The sequence below is a fragment of the Hemiscyllium ocellatum genome, unplaced genomic scaffold (genome assembly GCF_020745735.1).
Source record: "Hemiscyllium ocellatum isolate sHemOce1 unplaced genomic scaffold, sHemOce1.pat.X.cur. scaffold_764_pat_ctg1, whole genome shotgun sequence".
NCBI lineage: Eukaryota > Metazoa > Chordata > Chondrichthyes > Orectolobiformes > Hemiscylliidae > Hemiscyllium > Hemiscyllium ocellatum.
Window position 1 is genome coordinate 124312 of NW_026869222.1, and position 27892 is coordinate 152203.

General features: G+C 52.7%; 2 protein-coding genes across 7 annotated transcripts in view; one reads left to right on the forward strand and one right to left on the reverse strand.

Annotated features, from left to right (window-relative positions):
* LOC132814242 (dual specificity tyrosine-phosphorylation-regulated kinase 1A-like) overlaps positions 1-4430 on the forward strand; it is an 85785-nt gene extending 81355 nt beyond the window's left edge. For 3 of the 4 annotated variants that reach the window (XM_060823435.1, XM_060823434.1, XM_060823433.1), the window contains exon 11: positions 2588-4430. In XM_060823435.1, the coding sequence (XP_060679418.1) occupies positions 2588-3133 (546 nt within the window). In that variant the 3' untranslated portion in view covers positions 3134-4430. The remainder of the gene's footprint in view (positions 1-2587) is intronic. The other variant, XM_060823436.1, reaches the window with a different exon arrangement.
* Positions 4431-5875: 1445 nt separating this feature from the next.
* LOC132814244 (protein lin-37 homolog) lies at positions 5876-27659 on the reverse strand. Of its 3 annotated transcripts, none has more exons than XM_060823440.1 (10): positions 27539-27659; positions 25457-25586; positions 23582-23657; positions 12788-12841; positions 11290-11319; positions 11015-11100; positions 9443-9609; positions 8346-8474; positions 6968-7041; positions 5876-6696 (listed from the first exon to the last, which is right to left on the reverse strand). In XM_060823440.1, the coding sequence occupies exons 2-10, from the start codon at positions 25509-25511 to the stop codon at positions 6615-6617; spliced, it is 753 nt and encodes a 250-aa protein (XP_060679423.1). In that variant the 5' UTR covers positions 25512-25586; positions 27539-27659; the 3' UTR covers positions 5876-6614. The 3 variants fall into 3 exon arrangements, with proteins under 3 accessions (XP_060679423.1, XP_060679424.1, XP_060679425.1); XM_060823441.1 differs by lacking the exon at positions 27539-27659 and adding an exon at positions 27122-27181; XM_060823442.1 differs by lacking the exons at positions 25457-25586; positions 27539-27659 and adding an exon at positions 27122-27176.
* Between the last annotated feature and the right edge of the window lie 233 nt (positions 27660-27892).

The following is a 27892-nucleotide window of genomic DNA, read 5'->3' on the forward strand; positions in this document are numbered from 1 at the left end:
GACAGTGATCAAGAGCAGGATCCCTGACTGATTTCCCACCTCTCTCTGTCTGTCTCTGTTCCATTTTGTCACTTTGCGATAGGAAGGATGTTATTAAACTGGAAAGAGTGCAGAAGAGATTTACAATGATGTTGTCAGGACTCAAGAGTCTGAGTTATAGGGAGAGGTTGGACTAACTTGGACTTCTTTCTTTAGAACATCGGGTACTGAGGGGGGATCTTACAGAAGTGTATAAGATCTTGAGAGGTATGGTTAGAACATAGAACATTACAGCGCAGTCTAGGCCCTTCGGCCCTCAATGTTGCACCGACCTGTGAAACCAATCTGAAGACCATCTAATCTACACTGTTCCATTATCATCCATGTGCCTATCCAATGATCATTTCAATGCCCTTAAAAGTTGGCGAGTTTACTACTGTTACAGACAGTGCGTTCTATGCCCCTACTACTCTGAGTAAAGAAACTACCTCTGATATCTGTCCTATATCTATCATCCCTCAATTTAAAGCTATGCCCCTCGTGCTAACCATCACCATCTGAGGAAAAAGGCTCTCCTGCCCACCCGATCTAACCCTCTGATGATCCTGTATGTCACCTCTCTACCACCTTCTCTCTAATGAGAACAGCCTCAAGTTCCTCAGCCTTTCCTCATAAGAGCTTCCCTCCTGACCAGGCAACATCCCGGTAAATCTCCTCTGCACCTTTTCCAAAGCTTCCACATCCTTCCTATAACGCGGTGACCAGAACTGTACACAATACTCCAAGTGCGACTGCACCAGAGTTTTGTACAGCTACAGCATGATCTCATGGCTCCGAAACTCAATCCCTCTCCCAATAAAAGCTAACACACCGTACGTCTTCCTAACAACCCTATCAATCTGGGTGGCAACTTTCAGGGGTCTATGTACATGGACACCGAGATCTTTCTGCCCATCTATACTACTAAGAATCTTACCATTAGCTGAGTACTCTGCATTCCTGTTACTCCTTCCAAAGTGGGTCACCTCACACTTTTCTACATTTGGAAACCTCTCATTTGCCATCTCTCAGCCCAGCTCTGCAGCTTTTCTATGTCCCACTGTAACCTACAACATCCTTCAGCACTATCCACAACCCCACCGACCTTAATGTCTTCCACAAATTTACTAACCCATCCTTCTACGCCCTCATCCAGTTCATTTATAAAAATGACAAACAGCAGTGGCCCCCAAACAGATCCTGGCAGTACCCCACTAATAACTGAACTCTAGGATGAACATTTCCCATCAACCACCACCCTCTGTCTTCTTTCAGCTCACCAATCTCTGACCCAAACCACGAAATCCCCCTCAATCCCAGGCCTCCGTATTTACTGCAATAGCCTACCGTGGGGAACCTTATCAAACACCTTCCTGAAATCCATATACACCACATCAACCACTACCCCCATCCACCTGTTTGGTCACTTTCTCAAAGAACTCAGTAAGGTTTGTGAGGCATGACCTACCCTTCACAAAACTGTGCTGACTATCTCTTATCAAATGATTCCTTTTAGATGATTATAAATCCTATCTCTTACAACCATTTCCAACACTTTACCCACAACTGAAGTAAGACTCACAGATCTATAATTACCAGGGTTGTCTCTACTCCCCTTCTTGAACAAGGGAACAACATTTGCTATCCTCCAGTCTGCTGGCACTATTCTTGTGGACAATGATGACATAAAGATCAAAGCCAAAGGCTCAGTAATCTCCTCCCAGGCTTCCCAGAGAATCCGAGGATAAATCCCATTTGGCCCAGGGGACTTATCTATTTTCACACTTTGCAGAATTGCTACCAGCTCCTCCTTATGCACCTTTAACGTGTCTAGTCTAATAGCCTGTATCTCCGTATTCTCCTCAATAATGTTTTTATTGGTGTGTGAATAGTGTGACAGGGTGAATACACTCAGTCTTTTTCCCAGGGTTGGGAATTCAAGGACTAGAAGGTGTCCGTTTAAGGTTAGAGGGGAAAGAATAAAAGGGAACCTGAGGGTAATGGTTTGTACACACAGGGTGGGACACATATGGAATGAGGTGGGTTCATTAACAACATTTAAAAGCCATTTGGACAAATCCATGGATAGCAAAGGATTAGAAGGATAGGGGAGAAAGTGAGGACTGCAGATGTTCGAGTGTCAATGTCTAAAAGGGTGTTGCTGGAAAAGCACAGCAGGTCATGCAGCTTCCGAGGAGCAGGAAGGTTGACATTTCAAGCATAAGCCCTTCATCAGGAATACCCGAAATGTTGACTGTCCTGCTCCTCAGAAGCTGCTTGACCTGTTCTGCTTTTCCAGCACCACCCTTTTAGACCTGGAAGGAGATGGACCAAGTGCAGGGAAATGGGGTTGGCATTGCTGGTTGTTTACGCTGGCCTGGACCCGCCTGTCTCCGTGCTGTAGGACTCGATGACTGTAACTGGGGATGAGTGGACAGTGATCAGGGAGCAGACACTCTGGTCCTGAGCTGAGGGCAGTGATTCCAAGCTGCCTGGGGCTGGGGGCCTGGCTCTGTGTCGGTGGACGGGGGTTTGTGAGTTCTGACGTTGCTGGTTTTTGTGTTTGCAGGTTCCACGGCCACCTTCCGTGCACCATCCACTGTGGCTGTGGAACAGTGGCCACGCTCCAGTCAGCAGCAGCAGCAGCAACCTGTACCCAGCACTGCCCCCTCACCCCGTCACTGGGCTACCACCACCACCACAGCAGCAGCAGCAGCACCTCCAAGGTAACGAGGAGCACCACCTGTACCGCCACGGGACTGCCAGAGTGCCAATGCCACTACAGCAGCGCCATTACCATCACCACCACCAACACCATCGCCAGCTGCTGCCTGGCTCCCCGACCCTGGCACCTGAGGCTGCCTCTTCAGCTCACGCCGCCTTCCTCCTCCTCTCTCCCCAGAGTCCGGACTCCACCCAGCGAGGACCTTCAGGCTTGCACCTTCGGACTAGGACCGCCTTACCTGGGCACGGCCTTTACCCTCCTGCAGTGCCACAGGGCCCTGACACTGAGAGCCCACCGAGGCCTCCGAACCAGCATCGCTACAGGCCCGAGCCAGACAGCACGCCCATGATGGGCTTCTGCCCACCACAAAGCTCCGCAGCCACGTCCTGATGATAACTTGACACAGACAGGAAGGAAAAATCTATATATTATATACAGACGGAAATTAATAAAAGCCATAACGTTGATCAAGTGCTGCATGGGTCAGGGGTGGGAGCGGGGTGGATCCCTGAGTATTTCATTGCAACTTTCTAATCTGAGCTCAACTGTAATTGTAAAATTGTTTTATTTATTTAATAGTCTGTGCCAGAGCTTCAAAGGGCTGTTTTGTTTTTTTATGAGCTTGAGGTAATGGTGGAGTTCTGATCTCAATGTCTCCAGGAGCAGTTTCCTTTTGCGTCTCCCTCACTCACTTCACCCCCAATATTTCTCTCTCTCTCTTCCCCCACCCCCCGTCTTCCCTCAGGCTCCAGCTCACTCCACCTTGTCCACGATCCTGCGCTTTAACACTCTGCCCCCATTTTCTGATTCCATTGTTAGTTTTGTAAATACTGATGTGAGGTGACCTGATTAATGTGGTAAAGAAAGAAAGACGAGCTTCTGGGATCCTTTCGCCTCCCTCTCCCTTCCTGAGTAATCAGCCAGCCAGAGTCTGCGCATTCTCTCTGTCCCTCATTCCACCTTGCCCTTCTGTTTGTCCCTTGCTCCCTGGTCTCTGTTTCCCCTCAGTCTTTCTATGGCCTTTCTTTTCTGTGAACCTCTCTGTGGCATATATTCCTCTTCCCGCACATTACACTGATTTCTGGTTCCTTTGGAAGAATCAATGTGGTGTACACGTGAGAGATCGGGGAGTTCCTGGTGTGACACATCTTGACTTGTCTGGAGACTGCTGAGTGTCACATTCTCTGTTTTCCCCCTTCCTTCCTAGTTTGAGGTGTGGGGGAAAAGTGGGGAAGACTTAGAATAACAATGTAGTGTTCAGTATTAATGGCACCCAGCCATCTCTGGTCTCTATTCCACACACACGGTTTGTGATTGTATCTGAGAAAAAGACTCTGGGAGAGATGGAGTTTCAAATTACAATAGGAGAGACGTGAGAAAGCATTAATTTCAGAGCATAGTGACAATTAGCTTGTCTTTTTTTTAATTTATTGCACCAAAGACTGTCTCGAGATATCATTGGGAAATGTCTGAAGAGGTGGGGAGGGTGGGGATGGGTTAATGTGTACAGGATTTTAGATTTGTCTTTTAAAATGTCTTTTTTTTCCCTAACACTTTGTTTTAAAAATATATAAAATTGCCAGTGATTGTATATCTTGTCAGCCATTGCTCATGGACCCAGTCCATCTGATTTGAGAGAACGTGTGACTGTGCTTGTGTGTCTGAGGCAGGCTGGCTATGTGTGTGTGACAGGGAGGGGTAGGGCAGTGTGTGTGGGTTGGGGGGGGCGGTGGGGACAGTGTTAGAAAGTGAACATTTCTCAGAGACTGCACGAGTAAACATTGCCATCTGCACACCTCACTCCCGGTAAGTTCATTGCTTTAGTGGGTGCCAGTAACCCAGGGACAGCACTGCAGCTAACAGCAGCTGGGGCACCATGTGTCAGAGGGTCAGCACTGAGGGAGCGCCGCACTGTTACAGGGTCAGTGCTAACGGAGTGCCGCACTGACTGTCAGAATTGCCTGGCTGATTCGAAGGCTGGCTATTTATTTCGGATGATGTTGTAGAGACCAGAACAAATGAAGCACCCCTAATTGAAAGCAGTATTTTATTTTCACTTGTGAAAATGTTACATTTGTAAATATAGATTGGAGAGACTTGTCAAAAATTATCAGAGCTCCACTGTGTTCAGTTCAAATGATGTGTTTATTCGGACTCACCTGGCTCACAGTGTTCCTGTGGAAGCAGGTACTGTCCTTTCAGGTGCTCTGTTTCCACCCTGCTGCTGGAGGGCCTGGAGTGTGGCAACACCCCTCATCAATCTCTCACTGGCCTATAGTCCGATCCTGGACAGTTCAGCCATAAACGTCAATGAACACAGGTAGACACCACGCAGTTTCCTGACAGACTGCGGTGGTGACCAATGTAGTAAAGTACACAAACAGTCAAAATAGTACACACATACTGACTGTGTACATGAAGATAGAACGTTTCAGCACAGTACAGGCTCTTCGGCCCGCAATGTTGTGCCAACCTGTGAAATTAATCCGATGCCCATCCAAACTACACTGTTCCATTATCATCCATATGTACGTCCAATAAATACTCTTCACGTCGGTGAGTCTACTTGTTCCTGGGTGTCTCTGTACACGTAGGGATCCATACATGTAAAGGTGATTACTTAATTTGTTATGGGGAAGGAATCAGACAAGCAGATCTGTAACAGTATCGCTGCAACAGCAAGGCCATGTGGTGTCCCCACCAGGAGCCCACAGCCAGCAAAAGGCAACTGACCTAACTGCTTCCTGTGGCTCAGAATCTCAGCCAAGGGGTTGTGTGGAGAGGCAAAAACAGAACTGAAAACAAACCTTGGCCATTCAAAGTCTGTGAGAAGATTTGTAGCTCGGGTGCTCGTTGTTGTGGTTCTGTTCACCGAGCTGGGAGTTTTTGTTGCAGACGTTTCATCCCCTGTCTCAGTGACATCCTCAGTGCTTGGGAGCCTCCTGTGATGTTTCCTCCGGCATTTGTAGTGGTTTTTCTCTGCCGCTTGCGGTTGTCCGTCGCAGTGGCCGGTATATTGGGTCCAGGGCGACGTGCTTATTGATTGAATCCGTGGATGAGTGCCATGCCTGTAGGAATTCCCTGGCTGTTCTCTGTTTGGCTTGTCCTATAATAGTATTGTTGTCCCAGTCGGACTCATGTTGTTTGTCATCTGAGTGTGTGGCTACTAAGGATAGCTGGTCGTGTTGTTTCGTGGCTAGTTGGTGTTCATGGATACGGACTGTTAGCTGTCTTCCCGTTTGTCCTATGTGGGGTTTTGTACACTACATTGGTTTTGCTCATGCTGGGTATCGGGTCCTTTGTCCTGGTGAGTTGTTGTCTGAGAGTGGCTGTTGGTTTGTGTGTTGTTAAGTCCTATGCGTCCACGCAGATAACAGGCAACATGGGCTCAACTGGGACAACACTACTATTATAGGACAAGCCAAACAGAGAACAGCCAGGGAATTCCTAGAGGCATGGCACTCATCCACAGATTCTAACAAACACATTGACCTGGACCCAATATACCGGCCACTGCAGCGGACAGCAACTGACAACCGGAAGCTGCAGATACAAACCACTATAAATGCCGGAGGAAACATCACAGAAGCGCTTCACAGGAGGCTCCCAAGCACTGACGATGTCACCTAGACAGGGGACTAAAGGTCTGCAACACAAACTCCCAGCTCGGTGAACAGAACCACAACAACCATGGCCATCTCCAGTCTGGGCCCAGTAGGAAACACAGCGGGCCCCAGGGCCCTGTTGGTCGAACTGGGGAGATGAAGGGAAACAAAGACACGACCATCTACAATAAACTGGTCATGGAACGGCGGTGGGTATGATCCCGGACAGGGACTGGGGCTATCCGGATCCACATCTCAGGGAGCACTCACTGACGCTCAAACATCTCCTTCAGGATCTTCATGCTGTCTCTGTAACGATACTGGTTCCTGTGAGACGCCTCTCTCCACCTACAGAACAGCAGTAACACAAGGGTCTCAGGAACATCAACTCTAATTGGGGGCTGTTCACATCGAATCCAACTGCACTGTTATACATATGAGTGTGTTCAGGATCCACCAGAATTCCGCACCGTGGAATTGAACAGGGAGTGTGTGTGTCCTTGGGCTGGTGGAGACTCGGAGTGAACGGGAAGGAGTTTGGGTCCATTGAGATTGCAGGGTTGGATCTGGGTGGCTGGTGGACAGTGAACAGTTCTGGCTGGGGAGGATTCCAGCTTACCTCTGTCGAATCTTCTTCCAGCGATCCATGTGATTGTACAGCAACGTGGGCACCCCAGGGACATTACTGCGACTCTGAAAGGGAACAGAGGATAGGTTACAGAGTACCCGGTCATTGTGTCGGGGAATCACAGACACAGAGACCCCCCGTCCCGTCACCGTGTGGGGGAATCACAGACACAGACCCCCGTCCCGTCACCGTGTGGGGGAGTCACAGACCCCCATCCCGTCACCGTGTGGGGGTCACAGACACAGACCCCCGTCCCGTCACCGTGTGGGGGAATCACAGACCCACCATCCCGTCACCGTGTGGGGGAATCACAGACACAGACCCACCATCCCGTCACCGTGTGGGAGAATCACAGACACGGACCCCCGTCCCGTCACCGTGTGGGGGAATCACAGACCCACCATCCCGTCACCGTGTGGGAGAATCACACAGACCCCCGTCCCGTCAGCGTGTGGGGAAATCACAGACACGGACCCCCGTCCCGTCAGCGTGTGGGGAAATCACAGACCCACCATCCCGTCACCGTGTGGGGAAATCACAGACCCACCATCCCGTCACCGTGTGGGAGAATCACACAGACCCCCGTCCCGTCAGCGTGTGGGGAAATCACAGACACGGACCCCCGTCCCGTCAGCGTGTGGGGAAATCACAGACACGGACCCCCGTCCCGTCAGCGTGTGGGGAAATCACAGACACGGACCCCCGTCCCGTCAGCGTGTGGGGAAATCACAGACACGGACCCCCGTCCCGTCAGCGTGTGGGGAAATCACAGACACGGACCCCCGTCCCGTCAGCGTGTGGGGAAATCACAGACACGGACCCCCGTCCCGTCACCGTGTGGGGGAATCACAGACACGGACCCCCGTCCCGTCACCGTGTGGGGGAATCACAGACACGGACCCCCGTCCCGTCACCGTGTGGGGGAATCACAGACACGGACCCCCGTCCCGTCACCGTGTGGGGGAATCACAGACACGGACCCCCGTCCCGTCACCGTGTGGGGGAATCACAGACACGGACCCCCGTCCCGTCACCGTGTGGGGGAATCACAGACACGGACCCCCGTCCCGTCACCGTGTGGGGGAATCACAGACACGGACCCCTCCCGTCCCGTCACCGTGTGGGGGAATCACAGACACGGACCCCTCCCGTCCCGTCACCGTGTGGGGGAATCACAGACACGGACCCCTCCCGTCCCGTCACCGTGTGGGGGAATCACAGACACGGACCCCTCCCGTCCCGTCACCGTGTGGGGGAATCACAGACACGGACCCCTCCCGTCCCGTCACCGTGTGGGGGAATCACAGACACAGACCCCTCCCGTCCTGTCACTGTGTGGGGAATTTCTATGTAGCTGGTTATAGGTTACCATGCTGATATCAAGGTGTTTCTCAGTGGGAGGCAGTGGTGAAGGAACACGGAGATTGATCAGTGAGCAGGGAGTTGGCACTGGCAGTTTGTAAATATCCTGACCCTTTCCATTCATCACCTCAGCAACCTGTCAAAAGAGAAAACTAATCACTGCTCAGTTTACAGAGGCAGGGAAATTCCAGTGTTCCTCATCACTGACTTCCTCTTCATCCGATGGTCCGAACTGGGGATGTTCACTGATCATTCCACAAGTTCAGCACCATTCACCACTCCTCACATACTGAAACACAGTCTGCGTCCATGTGGACAATATCCAGGCTTGGGCTGACAGGGGGCAAGTAACCATGCCACACAAATAATCAGGCAATGACCACCTCGAGTAAGAGAGGATCTCATTTTGGCCTCTTGACATTCAATGGTGTTACCATTACGGAATCTCCCCCACTCTCAACATCCTGGGGTCACCATTGACCAGAAACCCACCAGGACCCACCACCTCAACCCAGCGGCTCCAAAAGCAGGTCAGAGGCTGGGAATCCTGCAGCGAGTAACTCCCCTCCTGACTCCCCCCAAAGCCTGTCCCCCCATCGACAAGGCCCAAGGCAGGAGGGGGGAGGGAATACTCCCCACTTGCCCCTGGGTGGGGGCAGCTCCAACAACACTCGAGAAGCTCCACACCATCCAGGGACAAAGCAGCCCCCGCCCCCACAAACATCCCCTTGCTCCCTCCCCCCCACCCCCCTCAGTAACAGCAGTGTATACCATCCCCTCCCTCCCCCCCCCCACCCCCCTCAGTAACAGCAGTGTGTACCATCCCCCTCCCGCAAGTTCCCCTCCGAGCCCCTCCCCATCCCGACTTGGAAATCTATCGGCCGTTCCTTCCTGGGTCAGGGACATTGTGGGTCTCCCCTACAGCACATGGGCTGCAGCTAAAACTTGGGTTCAGGAAGCATCATCAGTGTGGTCACATACAAAGGATGGAAAGTGAACTCTATTGCGTGACTTTCAGAACTCCCCATGTCCTGGTGCACCCTAATCTACCCTGATACGGAGATCCTGAAGACACCCATGATTGGTGGGACAGTGCCCCCTCACCTCCTCATCCTCGAGTGCGACTGGTGGCTGGGGGGTTGGGCTGCGAGTTCCCTCACGGAGACTGGGCTTGTTCCTCATCCAGGATCGGCAGATGGGGTACAGAGGGGTGTTCTCATTAAACTGAGCCAGATCAACGCTCCGGTCAAACAGCTTCATGGTATAGGCATCTGCAGGAACACAGCCCAAAACCTCAGTCCCTGAGAGACGAGAGAACATCAGCAGACAGCCCCTCTCCCTGAGAGACCTTCATCTCCACCACAGTGCCTCATTTAAGGGCAGGCTAGCATTACCCTATCAATGACACACTCTCATTCCAGCTTGTTTCACCCCATCCCAGCACAGCCCCACGTCAAAACACATTTCACCCCCCTCTCTCTTCTCGGCAACACAGAATCCCAAATAACAATCACCGTTTGTTCCCATTCCAAACCAATCCCAGGTCAACTCCTACATCATACAATCCATTACATCTCTTTCCAGCCTTGAATTACAGATATCCTTAATTCACACTGGGTACACGCTCCGGATTAAATCCCACTGCACTCCCAGTCTCCCTGCTAATGATTAAATCCCATTCCGGTCCCTGTCTCCCTGCTCTGGATTAAATCCCATTCCGGTCCGTCTCCCTACTCCGGATTAAATCCCATTCCGGTCCCAGACTCGGTGCTCTGGATTAAATCCCATTCCGGTCCCTGTCTCCCTACTCCGGATTAAATCCCATTCCGGTCCCAGACTCGGTGCTCCGGATTAAATCCCATTCCGGTCCCTGTCTCCCTGCTCCGGATTAAATCCCATTCCGGTCCCAGACTCGGTGCTCCGGATTAAATCCCATTCCGGTCCCTGTCTCCCTACTCCGGATTAAATCCCATTCCGGTCCCAGACTCGGTGCTCCGGATTAAATCCCATTCCGGTCCCTGTCTCCCTACTCCGGATTAAATCCCATTCCGGTCCCAGACTCGGTGCTCCGGATTAAATCCCATTCCGGTCCCTGTCTCCCTGCTCCGGATTAAATCCCATTCCGGTCCCAGACTCGGTGCTCCGGATTAAATCCCATTCCGGTCCCTGTCTCCCTACTCCGGATTAAATCCCATTCCGGTCCCAGACTCGGTGCTCCGGATTAAATCCCATTCCGGTCCCTGTCTCCCTACTCCGGATTAAATCCCATTCCGGTCCCAGACTCGGTGCTCCGGATTAAATCCCATTCCGGTCCCTGTCTCCCTACTCCGGATTAAATCCCATTCCGGTCCCAGACTCGGTGCTCTGGATTAAATCCCATTCCGGTCCCTGTCTCCCTACTCCGGATTAAATCCCATTCCGGTCCCAGACTCGGTGCTCCGGATTAAATCCCATTCCGGTCCCTGTCTCCCTGCTCTGGATTAAATCCCATTCCGGTCCCAGACTCGGTGCTCCGGATTAAATCCCATTCTGGTCCCAGTCTCCCTACTCCGGATTAAATCCCATTCCGGTCCCAGACTCGGTGCTCTGGATTAAATCCCATTCTGGTCCCAGTCTCCCTACTCCGGATTAAATCCCATTCTGGTCCCAGACTCGGTGATCCGGGTTAAAGCATACTTGGCCTCTGGTGAACTCCCTCGTAAGCAGCATCCTCAGTTTCCTTCCTCTTCTTGCGTCTTTGATGTGGGAACCGGGTCGATGGCCTGGAACGCAACCCCAAAACAAACACACACAAGCTGGTGAGGCACAAAGAGGAGGTGGGGGGGGGGGGGGGGGGGGGAAGGAGAGGGATGGGGTCAGCCACCAGATTGAGGTGGGTGAGGGTGATGCCAAGGGGATTAATGAGGTGATAATGAGGATAATTGAGGGGGAGCAGACAGGATCAATCTCACCTTTTCCCTGCTGCTGCTGGTGAGGAGTCTCTGTAAAAGTGAACAGCAGATGAATCACACGCAGCAAATTGCACTCCTCACTTCTCTCTCTCCTCTCTCTCTGACATTGCTACCCCAATAGCTGGATTCCTCTCTGCCTCTCCAACCAGAGCCCACACATTCTCAACTCTGAACTCCAGCATCTGTAGCCCTAACTCTGTCTGAGATTGTGATGCTGGAAAAGCACAGCAGGTCAGACAGCATCCGAGGAGCAGGAGAATCAACATTTCGGACCGGAGCCCTTCATCAGGAATGAGGCTTGTCCACAAACCACGTTCCTGATGTAGGGCTTATGCCCAAAATATTGATTCTCCTGCTCTTCAGCTGCTACCTGACCTGCTGTGCTGTTTCAGCATCACACTCTCGACCCCACTCTCTCTCGCCAGTGCCAATCTCTCATTCCCTCACCTATCGCCCTCATCTGCCTTACGCTCCTTATCCTACCCCACCATTCTTCCTCTCTCTCCAGCCTGACTGATCCCACTCCCCTCCTGTCTCTCACACCTGTCAGCCTCTGACCAAGAGGGAGAGGCTGAATAGGCTGCGGCAGGAGCAGCAGAGGCTGAGGGCTGACCTTATACAGGTTGAGGGGCGTGACAGTTCTTTTCCCTGGGGAATCCAGAACTGGAGGGCACTGGTTCAAGGTGAGAGGGGAAAGATATAAAAGGGACCTGAGGGGCAACTTCTTCACACAGTCTTACAGATGTACAGCACGGAAACAGACCCTTCGGTCCAACTCGTCAATACTGATCAGATATCCCAACCCAATCTAGTCCCGCCTGACACCACCCAACCCATATCCCTCCAAACCCGTCCTTGGTGGTGTGTGTGTGGAACGAGCTGCCAGAGGAAGTGGTGGGGGCTGGTACAATTACAACGTTTAAAAGGCATCTGGATGGGGACATGAATAGGAAGGGGTTAGAGGGATATGGGTCAAGGATAGAGTGATGCGGGAAAAACACAGGTCAGGCAGCATCCAAGGAGCAGGAAAATTGACGTTTCAGGCATCCTGATGAAGGGCTTTTGCCTGCTCCTCGGATGCTGCCTGACTGGCTGTGCTTTTCCAGCAACACTCTAATCTGGACTCTAATCTCCAGCATCTGTAAGTCCCCATTCCTGCCTGAGGGGGATACGGGTCATGTGCTGGCTAACTGGACTAGATTAATTTAGAATATCTGGTTGGTATATAAGAGTCGGCCTGAAGGGTCTGTTTCCAAGTTGGACATCTCTATGATGCTCTTTCTCCCTCCATCCCCAACTCCCATTTTCTCTCTCTCCCGCCATCTTGAACAGCTTCATTCCCTCCCTGTGATCAGTGAAGGTCACCTGAGGATTGGAATCGGATTCTATCAGATGGAGAGAATCCAGCACAAGGTGAGACTGTGTGTTCCTGTCAGGAGAGTCCACACCAACACCTGCAGACAGAGACTTCCCACAGCCCAGCCCAGCACAAACTCACTTGCTCTGTAGATCGGAAAGCACAGGCTTCACAATCTCATCATCAGCATGGTCTCTGAAAAATCAGAGAGAGGGGGACACAGTCAGTGACAGCAGGGAGCACAGACACTGAACCAGCAGAGAGAGAGGGGGACACAGTCAGTGACAGCAGGGAGCACAGACACTGAACCAGCAGAGAGAGAGGGGGACACAGTCAGTGACAGCAGGGAGCACAGACACTGAACCAGCAAAGAGAGACATGGTCAGTGACAGCAGGGAGCACAGACACTGAACCAGCAGAGAGAGACATGGGCAGTGACAGTAGTGAGCACAGACACTGAACCAGCAGAGAGAGGGATATGGTCAGTGACAGCAGTGAGCACAGACACTGAACCAGCAGAGAGAGAGACACGGTCAGTGACAGTTGTGAGCACAGATACTGAACCAGCAGAGAGAGACATGGCCAGTTACAGTAGTGAGAGAGAGAGCGCGAGAGAGAGTCAGTTACAGCAATGAACACAGACACTGAACCAGCAGAGAGAGACATGGCCAGTGACAGTAGTGAACACAGACACTGAACCAGCAGAGAGAGACATGGCCAGTTGCAGTAGTGAGCACAGACACTGAACCAGCAGAGAGAGAGACATGGTCAATGACAGTAGTGAGCACAGACACTGAACCAGCAGAGAGAGACATGGGCAGTGACAGTAGTGAGCACAGACACTGAACCAGCAGAGAGAGACATGGTCAGTTCCAGCAGTGAGCACAGACACTGAACCAGCAGAGAGAGAGAGACATGGTCAGTGACAGTAGTGAGCACAGACACTGAACCAGCAGAGAAAGACACGGTCAGTGACAGTAGTGAGCACAGACACAGAACCAGCAGAGAGAGACATGGCCAGTTACAGTAGTGAGCACAGACACAGAACCAGCAGAGAGAGAGACATGGTCAGTGACAGTAGTGAGCACAGACACTGAACCAGCAGAGAGAGACATGGTCAGTGACAGTAGTGAGCACAGACACTGAACCAGCAGAGGGGGACATGGTCAGTGACAGTAGTGAGCACAGACACTGAACCAGCAGAGAGAGAGAGAGAGAGACACATGGTCAGTTACAGTAGTGAGCACAGACACTGAACCAGCTGAGACGGACATGGTCAGTTACAGTAGTGAGCACAGACACTGAACCAGCAGAGAGAGAGACATGGTCAGTTACAGCAGTGAGCACAGACACAGAACCAGCAGAGAGAGAGACATGGTCAGTGACAGTAGTGAGCACAGACACTGAACCAGCAGAGAGAGACATGGTCAGTGACAGTAGTGAGCACAGACACGGAACCAGCAGAGAGAGACATGGTCAGTGACAGTAGTGAGCACAGACACGGAACCAGCAGAGAGAGACATGGTCAGTGACAGCAGTGAGCACAGATACTGAACCAGCAGAGAGAGAGACATGGTCAGTGACAGTAGTGAGCACAGACACTGAACCAGCAGAGAGAGACATGGTCAGTGACAGTAGTGAGCACAGACACTGAACCAGCAGAGAGAGACATGGCCAGTTGCAGTAGTGAGCACAGACACTGAACCAGCAGAGAGAGAGACATGGTCAATGACAGTAGTGAGCACAGACACTGAACCAGCAGAGAGAGACATGGGCAGTGACAGTAGTGAGCACAGACACTGAACCAGCAGAGAGAGACATGGTCAGTTCCAGCAGTGAGCACAGACACTGAACCAGCAGAGAGAGAGAGACATGGTCAGTGACAGTAGTGAGCACAGACACTGAACCAGCAGAGAAAGACATGGTCAGTGACAGTAGTGAGCACAGACACAGAACCAGCAGAGAGAGACATGGCCAGTTACAGTAGTGAGCACAGACACAGAACCAGAGAGAGAGACATGGTCAGTGACAGTAGTGAGCACAGACACTGAACCAGCAGAGAGAGACATGGTCAGTGACAGTAGTGAGCACAGACACTGAACCAGCAGAGGGGGACATGGTCAGTGACAGTAGTGAGCACAGACACTGAACCAGCAGAGAGAGAGAGAGAGACACATGGTCAGTTACAGTAGTGAGCACAGACACTGAACCAGCTGAGACGGACATGGTCAGTTACAGTAGTGAGCACAGACACTGAACCAGAGAGAGAGACATGGTCAGTTACAGCAGTGAGCACAGACACAGAACCAGCAGAGAGAGAGACATGGTCAGTGACAGTAGTGAGCACAGACACTGAACCAGCAGAGAGAGAGACATGGTCAGTGACAGTAGTGAGCACAGACACTGAACCAGCAGAGAGAGACATGGTCAGTGACAGTAGTGAGCACAGACACTGAACCAGCAGAGAGAGAGACATGGTCAGTGACAGCAGTGCGCACAGACACGGAACCAGCAGAGAGAGACATGGTCAGTGACAGTAGTGAGCACAGACACAGAACCAGCAGAGAGAGAGACATGGTCAGTGACAGCAGTGAGCACAGACACTGAACCAGCAGAGAGAGAGAGACATGGTCAGTGACAGTAGTGAGCACAGACACTGAACCAGCAGAGAAAGACATGGTCAGTGACAGTAGTGAGCACAGACACTGAACCAGCAGAGAGAGACATGGGCAGTGACAGTAGTGAGCACAGACACTGAACCAGCAGAGGGGGACATGGTCAGTGACAGTAGTGAGCACAGACACTGAACCAGCAGAGAGAGAGAGAGAGACACATGGTCAGTTACAGTAGTGAGCACAGACACAGAACCAGAGAGAGAGACATGGTCAGTGACAGTAGTGAGCACAGACACTGAACCAGCAGAGAGAGACATGGTCAGTGACAGTAGTGAGCACAGACACTGAACCAGCAGAGGGGGACATGGTCAGTGACAGTAGTGAGCACAGACACTGAACCAGCAGAGAGAGAGAGAGAGACACATGGTCAGTTACAGTAGTGAGCACAGACACTGAACCAGCTGAGACGGACATGGTCAGTTACAGTAGTGAGCACAGACACTGAACCAGAGAGAGAGACATGGTCAGTGACAGCAGTGAGCACAGACACAGAACCAGCAGAGAGAGAGACATGGTCAGTGACAGTAGTGAGCACAGACACTGAACCAGCAGAGAGAGAGACATGGTCAGTGACAGTAGTGAGCACAGACACTGAACCAGCAGAGAGAGACATGGTCAGTGACAGTAGTGAGCACAGACACTGAACCAGCAGAGAGAGAGACATGGTCAGTGACAGCAGTGCGCACAGACACGGAACCAGCAGAGAGAGACATGGTCAGTGACAGTAGTGAGCACAGACACAGAACCAGCAGAGAGAGAGACATGGTCAGTGACAGCAGTGAGCACAGACACTGAACCAGCAGAGAGAGAGAGACATGGTCAGTGACAGTAGTGAGCACAGACACTGAACCAGCAGAGAAAGACATGGTCAGTGACAGTAGTGAGCACAGACACTGAACCAGCAGAGAGAGACATGGGCAGTGACAGTAGTGAGCACAGACACTGAACCAGCAGAGGGGGACATGGTCAGTGACAGTAGTGAGCACAGACACTGAACCAGCAGAGAGAGAGAGAGAGACACATGGTCAGTTACAGTAGTGAGCACAGACACTGAACCAGCTGAGACGGACATGGTCAGTTACAGTAGTGAGCACAGACACTGAACCAGCAGAGAGAGAGACATGGTCAGTGACAGCAGTGAGCACAGACACAGAACCAGCAGAGAGAGAGACATGGTCAGTGACAGCAGTGAGCACAGACACAGAACCAGCAGAGAGAGACATGGTCAGTGACAGTAGTGAGCACAGACACTGAACCAGCAGAGGGGGACATGGTCAGTGACAGTAGTGAGCACAGACACTGAACCAGCAGAGAGGGACATGGTCAGTGACAGTAGTGAGCACAGACACTGAACCAGCAGAGAGAGAGAGAGAGACACATGGTCAGTTACAGTAGTGAGCACAGACACTGAACCAGCTGAGACGGACATGGTCAGTTACAGTAGTGAGCACAGACACTGAACCAGCAGAGAGAGAGACATGGTCAGTGACAGCAGTGAGCACAGACACAGAACCAGCAGAGAGAGAGACATGGTCAGTGACAGCAGTGAGCACAGACACAGAACCAGCAGAGAGAGAGACATGGTCAGTGACAGCAGTGAGCACAGACACAGAACCAGCAGAGAGAGAGACATGGTCAGTGACAGTAGTGAGCACAGACACAGAACCAGCAGAGAGAGAGACATGGTCACGACAGCAGTGAGCACAGACACAGAACCAGCAGAGAGAGACATGGTCAGTGACAGTAGTGAGCACAGACACAGAACCAGCAGAGAGAGAGACATGGTCAGTGACAGTAGTGAGCACAGACACTGAACCAGCAGAGAGAGAGAGAGAGACACATGGTCAGTTACAGTAGTGAGCACAGACACTGAACCAGCTGAGACGGACATGGTCAGTTACAGTAGTGAGCACAGACACTGAACCAGCAGAGAGAGAGACATGGTCAGTGACAGCAGTGAGCACAGACACTGAACCAGCAGAGAGAGAGACATGGTCAGTGACAGCAGTGAGCACAGACACAGAACCAGCAGAGAGAGAGACATGGTCAGTGACAGCAGTGAGCACAGACACAGAACCAGCAGAGAGAGACATGGTCAGTGACAGTAGTGAGCACAGACACTGAACCAGCAGAGAGAGACATGGTCAGTGACAGTAGTGAGCACAGACACTGAACCAGCAGAGAGAGAGACACGGTCAGTGACAGTAGTGAGCACAGACACTGAACCAGCAGAGAGAGAGACACGGTCAGTGACAGTAGTGAGCACAGACACTGAACCAGCAGAGAGAGAGACATGGTCAGTGACAGCAGTGAGCACAGACACTGAACCAGCAGAGAGAGATAGACATGGTCAGTGACAGTAGTGAGCACAGACACGGAACCAGCAGAGAGAGGGATATGGCCAGTGACAGTAGTGAGCACAGACACTGAACCAGCAGAGAGAGAGGGACATGGTCAGTGACAGTAGTGAGCACAGACACAGAACCAGCAGAGAGAGACATGGTCAGTGACAGTAGTGAGCACAGACACAGAACCAGCAGAGAGAGACATGGTCAGTGACAGTAGTGAGCACAGACACTGAACCAGCAGAGGGGGACATGGTCAGTGACAGTAGTGAGCACAGACACTGAACCAGCAGAGAGAGAGACATGGTCAGTGACAGTAGTGAGCACAGACACTGAACCAGCAGAGAGAGAGACATGGTCAGTGACAGTAGTGAGCACAGACACTGAACCAGCAGAGAGACATGGTCAGTGACAGCAGTGAGCACAGACACGGAACCAGCAGAGAGGGACATGGTCAGTGACAGCAGTGAGCACAGACACTGAACCAGCAGAGAGAGACATGGTCAGTGACAGCAGTGAGCACAGACACAGAACCAGCAGAGAGAGAGACATGGTCAGTGACAGTAGTGAGCACAGACACAGAACCAGCAGAGAGAGAGACATGGTCACGACAGCAGTGAGCACAGACACAGAACCAGCAGAGAGAGACATGGTCAGTGACAGTAGTGAGCACAGACACAGAACCAGCAGAGAGAGAGACATGGTCAGTGACAGTAGTGAGCACAGACACTGAACCAGCAGAGAGAGAGACATGGTCAGTGACAGTAGTGAGCACAGACACTGAACCAGCAGAGAGAGACATGGTCAGTGACAGTAGTGAGCACAGACACTGAACCAGCAGAGAGAGACATGGTCAGTGACAGTAGTGAGCACAGACACTGAACCAGCAGAGAGAGAGACACGGTCAGTGACAGTAGTGAGCACAGACACTGAACCAGCAGAGAGAGAGACACGGTCAGTGACAGTAGTGAGCACAGACACTGAACCAGCAGAGAGAGAGACATGGTCAGTGACAGCAGTGAGCACAGACACTGAACCAGCAGAGAGAGATAGACATGGTCAGTGACAGTAGTGAGCACAGACACGGAACCAGCAGAGAGAGGGATATGGCCAGTGACAGTAGTGAGCACAGACACTGAGCCAGCAGAGAGAGAGGGACATGGTCAGTGACAGTAGTGAGCACAGACACAGAACCAGCAGAGAGAGACATGGTCAGTGACAGTAGTGAGCACAGACACAGAACCAGCAGAGAGAGACATGGTCAGTGACAGTAGTGAGCACAGACACTGAACCAGCAGAGGGGGACATGGTCAGTGACAGTAGTGAGCACAGACACTGAACCAGCAGAGAGAGAGACATGGTCAGTGACAGTAGTGAGCACAGACACTGAACCAGCAGAGAGAGAGACATGGTCAGTGACAGTAGTGAGCACAGACACTGAACCAGCAGAGAGACATGGTCAGTGACAGCAGTGAGCACAGACACGGAACCAGCAGAGAGGGACATGGTCAGTGACAGCAGTGAGCACAGACACTGAACCAGCAGAGAGAGACATGGTCAGTGACAGCAGTGAGCACAGACACTGAACCAGCAGAGAGAGACATGGCCAGTGACAGTAGTGAGCACAGACACTGAACCAGCAGAGAGAGAGGGACATGGTCAGTGACAGTAGTGAGCACAGACACTGAACCAGCAGAGAGAGAGGGACATGGTCAGTGACAGTAGTGAGCACAGACACTGAACCAGCAGAGAGAGACATGGCCAGTTACAGCAGTGAGCACAGACACAGAACCAGCAGAGAGAGAGAGAGACATGGTCAGTGACGGCAGGGAGCACAGACACTGAACCAGCAGAGAGAGACATGGTCAGTGACAGCAGGGAGCACAGACACAGAACCAGCAGAGAGAGAGGGGGACATGGTCAGTGACAGCAGTGAGCACAGACACAGAACCAGCAGAGAGAGAGAGGGACATGGTCAGTGACAGCAGTGAGCACAGACACAGAACCAGCAGAGAGAGAGAGAGAGGGACATGGTCAGTGACAGCAGTGAGCACAGACACAGAACCAGCAGAGAGAGAGAGGGACATGGTCAGTGACAGTAGTGAGCACAGACACTGAACCAGCAGAGAGAGACATGGCCAGTTCCAGTAGTGAGCACAGACACTGAACCAGCACAGAGAGAGAGACATGGTCAGTGACAGCAGTGAGCACAGACACAGAACCAGCAGAGAGAGACATGGTCAGTGACAGTAGTGAGCACAGACACTGAACCAGCAGAGAGAGAGAGAGAGAGAGACATGGTCAGTGACAGTAGTGAGCACAGACACAGAACCAGCAGAGAGAGACATGGCCAGTTCCAGTAGTGAGCACAGACACTGAACCAGCACAGAGAGAGAGACATGGTCAGTGACAGTAGTGAGCACAGACACAGAACCAGCAGAGAGAGACATGGTCAGTGACAGTAGTGAGCACAGACACTGAACCAGCAGAGAGAGAGAGAGAGAGAGAGAGAGACAGAGAGACACGGTCAGTGACAGTCGTGAGCACAGATACTGAACCAGCAGAGAGAGACATTGGCAGTGACAGTAGTGAGCACAGACACTAAACCAGCAGAGATAGAGAGAGAGAGACATGGTCAGTGACAGCAGTGAGCACAGACACTGAACCAGCAGAGAGAGAGACATGGTCAGTGACAGCAGTGAGCACAGATACTGAACCAGCAGAGAGAGACATGGTCAGTGACAGCAGTGAGCACAGACACTGAACCAGCAGAGAGGGACATGGTCAGTGACAGTAGTGAGCACAGACACTGAACCAGCAGAGAGAGAGAGAGAGAGAGACATGGCCAGTTCCAGTAGTGAGCACAGGCACTGAACCAGCACAGAGAGAGAGACATGGTCAGTGACAGTAGTGAGCACAGACACTGACCCAGCAGAGAGAGACATGGTCAGTGACAGCAGTGAGCACAGACACTGAACCAGCAGAGAGAGTCATGGTCAGTGACAGTAGTGAGCACAGACACTGAACCAGCAGAGAGAGGGATATGGTCAGTGACAGCAGTGAGCACAGACACTGAACCAGCAGAGAGAGAGAGAGATAGACATGGTCAGTGACAGTAGTGAGCATAGACACAGAACCAGCAGAGAGAGACATGGCCAGTTCCAGTAGTGAGCACAGACACTGAACCAGCAGAGGGGGACATGGTCAGTTACAGTGGGGAGCACAGACTCTGAACCAGGAGAGAGGGGGAGAGAGCGAGAGCGAGAGAGAGAGAGACAGTTACAGTAGTGAGCACAGACACTGAACCAGCAGAGAGAGGGGGACACGGTCAGTTACAGTAGTGAGCACAGACACTGAACCAGCACAGAGAGAGACAGAGAGAGAGAGAGAGAGAGAGGAGAGAGAGAGAGAGAGACAGACACACACACACACACACACACACACGGACAGCTACAGTAGTGAGCACAGACACTGAACCAGCAGAGAAAGAGAGTGACATGGACAGCGACAGCAGTGAGCACAGACACTGAACCAGCAGAGAGAGACATGGTCAGTGACAGCAGTGAGCACAGACACTGAACCAGCAGAGAGAGACATGGTCAGTGACAGCAGTGAGCACAGACACTGAACCAGCAGAGAGAGACATGGTCAGTGACAGCAGTGACCACAGACACTGGACCAGCAGAGAAGTAGAGACACTGTTAAAGCCGTGAGTGTGAAATGATAGCTCAGTGGATGTCAGTGGTGGGCAGTCAGAAATGAAGAGTTCTTGTTCAAGGACAGATAGATATCCAATGTATTCAAAGTTTGCAAGAAGATTTGTCGGTCGGGTGCTCGTTGTTGTGGTTCTGTTCGCCGAGCTGGGAATTTGTGTTGCAGACATTTCGTCCCCTGTCTAGGTGACATCCTCAGTGCTTGGGAGCCTCCTGTGAAGCGCTTCTGTGATCTTTCCTCCGGTATTTATAGTGGTTTGTCTCTGCCGCTTCTGGTTGTCAGTTCCAGCTGTCCACTGCAGTGGCCGGTATATTGGGACCAGGTCAATGTGCTTATTGATTGCATCTGTGGATGGGTGCCATGCCTCTAGGAATTCCCTGGCTGTTCTCGGTTTGGCTTGTCCTATAATAGTAGTGTTGTCCCAGTCGAACACATGTTGCCTGTTATCTGCGTGTGTGGCTAGTAAGGATAGCTGGTCGTGTTGTTTCGTGGCTAGTTGGTGTTCATGGATGCGGGTTGTTAGCTGTCTTCCTGTTTGTCCTATGTAGTGTTTTGTGCACACACAAAACAAGTTGCATCAAGACTCTGTTCAAAAGGGCTACAACACACTGCAGTACACCAGAACTGCAAGAGGAGGAAGAAGAACACCTATACAATGTATTCGCCAAAAACAGATTCCCCCGCAATTTCATCAACAGATGCCTAAGGGAAAGACAACGGAACGAGGACATGCCACAACCCAAAGGACTAGCCACACTCCCATACATCAGGAGCATTTCTGAACTGACAGCCAGACTACTGCGACCACTAGGACTCATCACAGCACACAAACCAACAGCCACTCTCAGACAACAACTCACCAGGACGAAGGACCCGATACCCAACATGAGCAAAACCAACGTAGTGTACAAAATCCCATGCAAGGACTGCACAAAACACTACATAGGACAAACAGGAAGACAGCTAACGATGTGCATCCATGAACACCAACGAGCCACGAAACGACACGACCAGCTATCCTTAGTAGTCACACATGCAGATGACAGGCAACATGCGTTCGACTGGGACAACACTACTATTATAGGACAAGCTGAAAATGTGTTGCTGGTTAAAGCACAGCAGGTCAGGCAGCATCCAAGGAACAGGAAATTCGACGTTTCGGGCATAAGCCCTTCATCAGGAATGAGGGGAGTGTGTCCAGCAGGCTAAGATAAAAGGTAGGGAGGAGGGACTTGGGGGAGGGGCGATGGAGATGTGATAGGTGGAAGGAGGTCAAGGTGAGGGTGATAGGCCGGAGTGGGGTGGGGGCGGAGAGGTTAGGAAGAAGATTGCAGGTTAGGAGGGCGGTGCTGAGTTGAGGGAACCGACTGAGACAAGGTGGGGGGAGGGGAAATGAGGAAATTGGAGAAATCTGAGTTCATCCCTTGTGGTTGGAGGGTTCCCAGGCGGAAGATGAGGCGCTCTTCCTCCAGCCGTCGTGTTGTTATGTTCTGCCGGTGGAGGAGTCCAAGGACCTGCATGTCCTCGGTGGAGTGGGAGGGAGAGTTAAAGTGTTGAGCTATGGGGTGGTTGGGTTGGTTGGTCCGGGCGTCCCTGAGGTGTTCTCTGAAGCGTTCCGCAAGTAAGCGGCCCGTCTCCCCAATATAGAGGAGGCCACATCGGGTGCAGCGGATGCAATAGATGATGTGTGTGGAGGTACAGGTGAACTTGTGGCGGATATGGAATGATCCCTTGGGGCCTTGGAGGGAAGTGAGTGTGGAGGTGTGGGCGCAAGTTTTACATTTCCTGCGGTTGCAGGGGAAGGTGCCGGGAGTGGAGGTTGGGTTGGTGGGGGGTGTGGACCTGACGAGGGAGTCATGGAGGGAGTGGTCTTTGCGGAACAAAGGACAAGCCAAACAGAGAACAGCCAAGGAATTCCTGGAGGCATGGCACTCATTCAATCAATAAGCACATCGCCCTGGACCCAATATACCAACCACTGCTACGGACAGCTGGAACTGACAACCGGAAGCAGCAGGTTCAAACCAGTATAAATGCCGGAGGAAACATCACAGGAGGCTCCTAAGCACCGAGGAAGTCACCTAGAAAGGGGACGAAACGTCTGCAACACAAACTCCCAGCTCGGTGAACAGAACCACAACATCCAATGTATTGTTCAAATGAGTATCCTACTCCACGGCAGAGGCAACCCAAACACTTACCGCTCAATGTCACTCTTCTCAACCAGACACTGCAGAACGGCATCTAAACGATTACGAGCTGTCGAAGCCTCAAGATCTGTAGGAGAGAGAAACTACATCAGTGACTATAATCTCTGTTACAGAGGGACAGGCAGACAGAGGGCACTGTGGGAGGGTCAGTGCTGAGGGAGTGCCGCACTGTCGGAGGGTCAGTGCTGAGGGAGCGGGCACTGTCGGAGGGTCAGTGCTGGGGGAGCGGGCACTGTCGGAGGGTCAGTGCTGGGGGAGCGGGCACTGTCGGAGGGTCAGTGCTGGGGGAGCGGGCACTGTCGGAGGGTCAGTGCTGGGGGAGCGGGCACTGTCGGAGGGTCAGTGCTGGGGGAGCGGGCACTGTCGGAGGGTCAGTGCTGGGGGAGCGGGCACTGTCGGAGGGTCAGTGCTGGGGGAGCGGGCACTGTCGGAGGGTCAGTGCTGGGGGAGCGGGCACTGTCGGAGGGTCAGTGCTGGGGGAGCGGGCACTGTCGGAGGGTCAGTGCTGGGGGAATGTTCCAATGCAGCACTTGAGAAGGTGTTTCAGTATCTTCAGTGGTTGGCCTGAGGTGGTGACCATAGGGAGAGAAAGCGAATTTCATTTTGTCAGCCTGTCCTCCCTCACTAATCTTTCCACAGGCTCCGCTGCTGTACAGTCACTCCTTCAGTCCTTGCTATTTATCCTAACGGCTGACGAATTGCAGGGCTCTCGGTTCGGCGTCCCTTCCCTCGCCTGTTCCCTGTTCTGTCAGACCCAATCCAGACGAAGCCATCACCCCAGCAGTGCTCATCACCACCACCTGCTGTTTGGATGAAATCCTGCAGCAGTGAAAAAGGCAACACCGACATCATCACCACAGAACTGGAGGCCATTCAGCCCCTCCTCCTCCTCCAGCCTGGTACACAGGGACAGGAGGCCATTCAGCCCCTCCTCCTCCTCCAGCCTGGTACACAGGAACAGGAGGCCATTCAGCCCCTCCTCCTCCAGCCTGTTACCCTGGGACAGGAGGCCATTCAGCCCCTCCTCCTCCAGCCTGGTACACAGGGACAGGAGGCCATTCAGCCCCTCCTCCTCCAGCCTGGTACACAGGAACAGGAGGCCATTCAGCCCCTCCTCCTCCTCCAGCCTGTTACACAGGAACAGGAGGCCATTCAGCCCCTCCTCCTCCAGCCTGTTACACAGGGACAGGAGGCCACTCAGCCCCTCCTCCTCCAGCCTGTTACACAGGGACAGGAGGCCATTCAGCCCCTCCTCCTCCAGCCTGTTACACAGGGACAGGAGGCCATTCAGCCCCTCCTCCTCCAGCCTGTTACACAGGGACAGGAGGCCATTCAGCCCCTCCTCCTCCTCCAGCCTGTTACACAGGAACAGGAGGCCACTCAGCCCCTCCTCCTCCAGCCTGTTACACAGGAACAGGACACGATTCAGCCCCCTCCTCAGTGCTGTTACAGAGAAACCGGAGAAGACCACTCAACACCCTCCCATGCAATTGAAATTCCTCAATTTCCCCTCATCCGGTGAAAAACAAGCTCAGGTTTGGAATTTCCAAATGGCCTTGGTGGCAATAGAGAGAGTGTGCCCTAACTTCCCCTCACATTTCCTGCTAACCCACGGTGCCTGTGTGGGCCTGGCCTGGACACAGAGACGGAGCCCCATCAGGGCTCTGTGCAATTCCTCCAGGAGGAGAGTTTCTCTCTGTTGAACCACTTGTTTAAATCTTATCTTCAGTACTGGAGGAGGACCAAGGAATGTGAAATAGAGAACATATTCAGGGTGAAGGAATTGCGACGGGATAGGAAAGGGACAGGAAATAGGGGAGAGGAGGAGAGCTGACACTGAGGGGGGCAGTTCAGTTCAAGGCCTACCTGCTTTTTCGGTTTTCACCGTCACTGAAATCATGTTACTGCTGTGAGGCCTCATTCACACACTGGAACGGGGGAGGAGGCTCACACACTTACAATAGGAGCCACGGAGAGAAGCAGCACTCAAACAGGCCTGTGAAAGAGAGACGTAATCCCCAGAGTCAGTGTCACTCAGTGACAGTGTGAGGGAGCTGGATTACCATCAGTAGGGATACAGTCAGTAACACAGGGCCCTGGGGGGGAGAGGGGTTACTGAGGGACAGTGTGAGGGAGCTGGATTAACATCAGTAGGGATACAGTCAGTAACACAGGGCCCTGGGGGGGAGAGGGGTTACTGAGTGACAGTGTGAGGGAGCTGGATTAACATCAGTAGGGATACAGTCAGTAACACAGGGCCCGGGGGGGGGGGGGAGAGGGGTTACTGAGGGACAGTGTGAGGGAGCTGGATTAACATCAGTAGGGATACAGTCAGTAACACAGGGCCCTGGGGGGGAGAGGGGTTACTGAGGGACAGTGTGAGGGAGCTGGATTAACATCAGTAGAGATACAGTCAGTAACACAGGGCCTGGGGGTGGGGGTGGGGGTGGGGGTGGGGGGGGGGGGGAAAGAGAGAGGGGTTACTGAGTGACAGTGTGAGGGAGCTGGATTAACATCAGTAGGGATACAGTCAGTAACACAGGGCCCTGGGAGGGAGAGGGGTTACTGAGTGACAGTGTGAGGGAGCTGGATTAACATCAGTAGGGATACAGTCAGTAACACAGGGCCCTGGGGGGGAGAGGGGTTACTGAGTGACAGTGTGAGGGAGCTGGATTAACATCAGTGGGGATACAGTCAGTAACACAGGGCCCTGGGAGGGAGAGGGGTTACTGAGTGACAGTGTGAGGGAGCTGGATTAACATCAGTAGGGATACAGTCAGTAACACAGGGCCCTGGGGGGGAGAGGGGTTACTGAGGGACAGTGTGAGGGAGCTGGATTAACATCAGTAGGGATACAGTCAGTAACACAGGGCCCGGGGGTGGGGGTGGGGGTGGGGGTGGGGGGGGGGGGGAAGAGAGAGGGGTTACTGAGTGACAGTGTGAGGGAGCTGGATTAACATCAGTAGGGATACAGTCAGTAACACAGGGCCCTGGGAGGGAGAGGGGTTACTGAGTGACAGTGTGAGGGAGCTGGATTAACATCAGTAGGGATACAGTCAGTAACACAGGGCCCTGGGGGGGAGAGGGTTACTGAGGGACAGTGTGAGGGAGCTGGATTAACATCAGTAGGGATACAGTCAGTAACACAGGGCGCTGGGGAGGAGAGGGGTTACTGAGTGACAGTGCGAGGGAGCTGGATTAACATCAGTACAGATACAGTCAGTAACACAGGGCCCTGGGGGGGGGGGGGGGGGAAAGAGGGGTTACTGAGTGACAGTGTGAGGGAGCTGGATTAACATCAGTAGGGATACAGTCAGTAACACAGGGCCCTGGGGGGGAGAGGGGTTACTGAGTGACAGTGTGAGGGAGCTGGATTAACATCAGTAGGGATACAGTCAGTAACACAGGGGGCTGGGGGAGGGGGGAGAGGGGTTACTGTGACTGTACTCCCACCACACTGACCCCCTCCCCCATTCTATATTGCACCTTTATATTAATGATGTCTACTTCATTCCCCTCCCCCACACTGACCTGATGCTCCTTCGCCAACAGCCTCAGCCATGACGTCACCCGTCATCTCCCACCACCCCCGCTCCGCCCATTCGCTGACGTCAGCAAGGGCACGGCCGGCTACCATTGGCCACCACACCAGCTGTTCGCCATTCGCCCTCCTATTGGCTCGCCAGCAGCGGCCTTGTCCCGCCCACCGTTCCTCAATGGCCCACCGCCCGCCTGTCACGGCCGCCGACCAGCCCCTTGCGTGTGCGCGCTGTCGACGCTGTCCGCCCCGCTTTGCGGCCGTTAAAAGGGGCGGGAAAATGACGGAATGACCATGATTATATGATCAAACTTTAATAATAATTTTATTTCCGTTTGTCTCACACTCACCCAATAACTAAATCATTATCGGATGACATTCATTTTATGCCGACCCACCCTATTACAAACCTGAGGCACCAGCAGCAACGGTCACACACCCCTGGTCACGTGTCCGTAAACAGTCACGCGGTGCAGACCGCACCCTATTGGTTGCCTGGCTGTCAATACTCTCCACCTATTGGCTGCCGGAATACCGGTCAATTGTGTTTGGACCTCAAGCGGCGACGATCTGCAACGGCTATCTCTTATTGGCTAGGAACCTGTCAGTCACGTGATTGATCACGCGTACCGCGTGCCGTTGGTTAGACGGCACGATGTCATCCGAACGCCCCGCCTTCGACGGTCTATTGGGCAACCATCTGTCAATCACTCCTGTTCCCGAAGACCGAGAGCCCTATTGGTTGCGGTACTGTCCATCAGGAA

Coding starts and splice junctions, on each gene's coding strand:
- LOC132814244 (XM_060823440.1), bottom strand. CDS start 25,511: ATGAGGCCTCACAGCAGTAACATGATTTCAGTGACGGTGAAAACCGAA. Junction 23,658..25,456: donor GGTGAAAACCGAAAAAGCAG/GTAGGCCTTGAA, acceptor TCTCTCCTACAG/ATCTTGAGGCTTCGACAGCT. Junction 12,842..23,581: donor GAGAAGAGTGACATTGAGCG/GTAAGTGTTTGG, acceptor CTGATTTTTCAG/AGACCATGCTGATGATGAGA.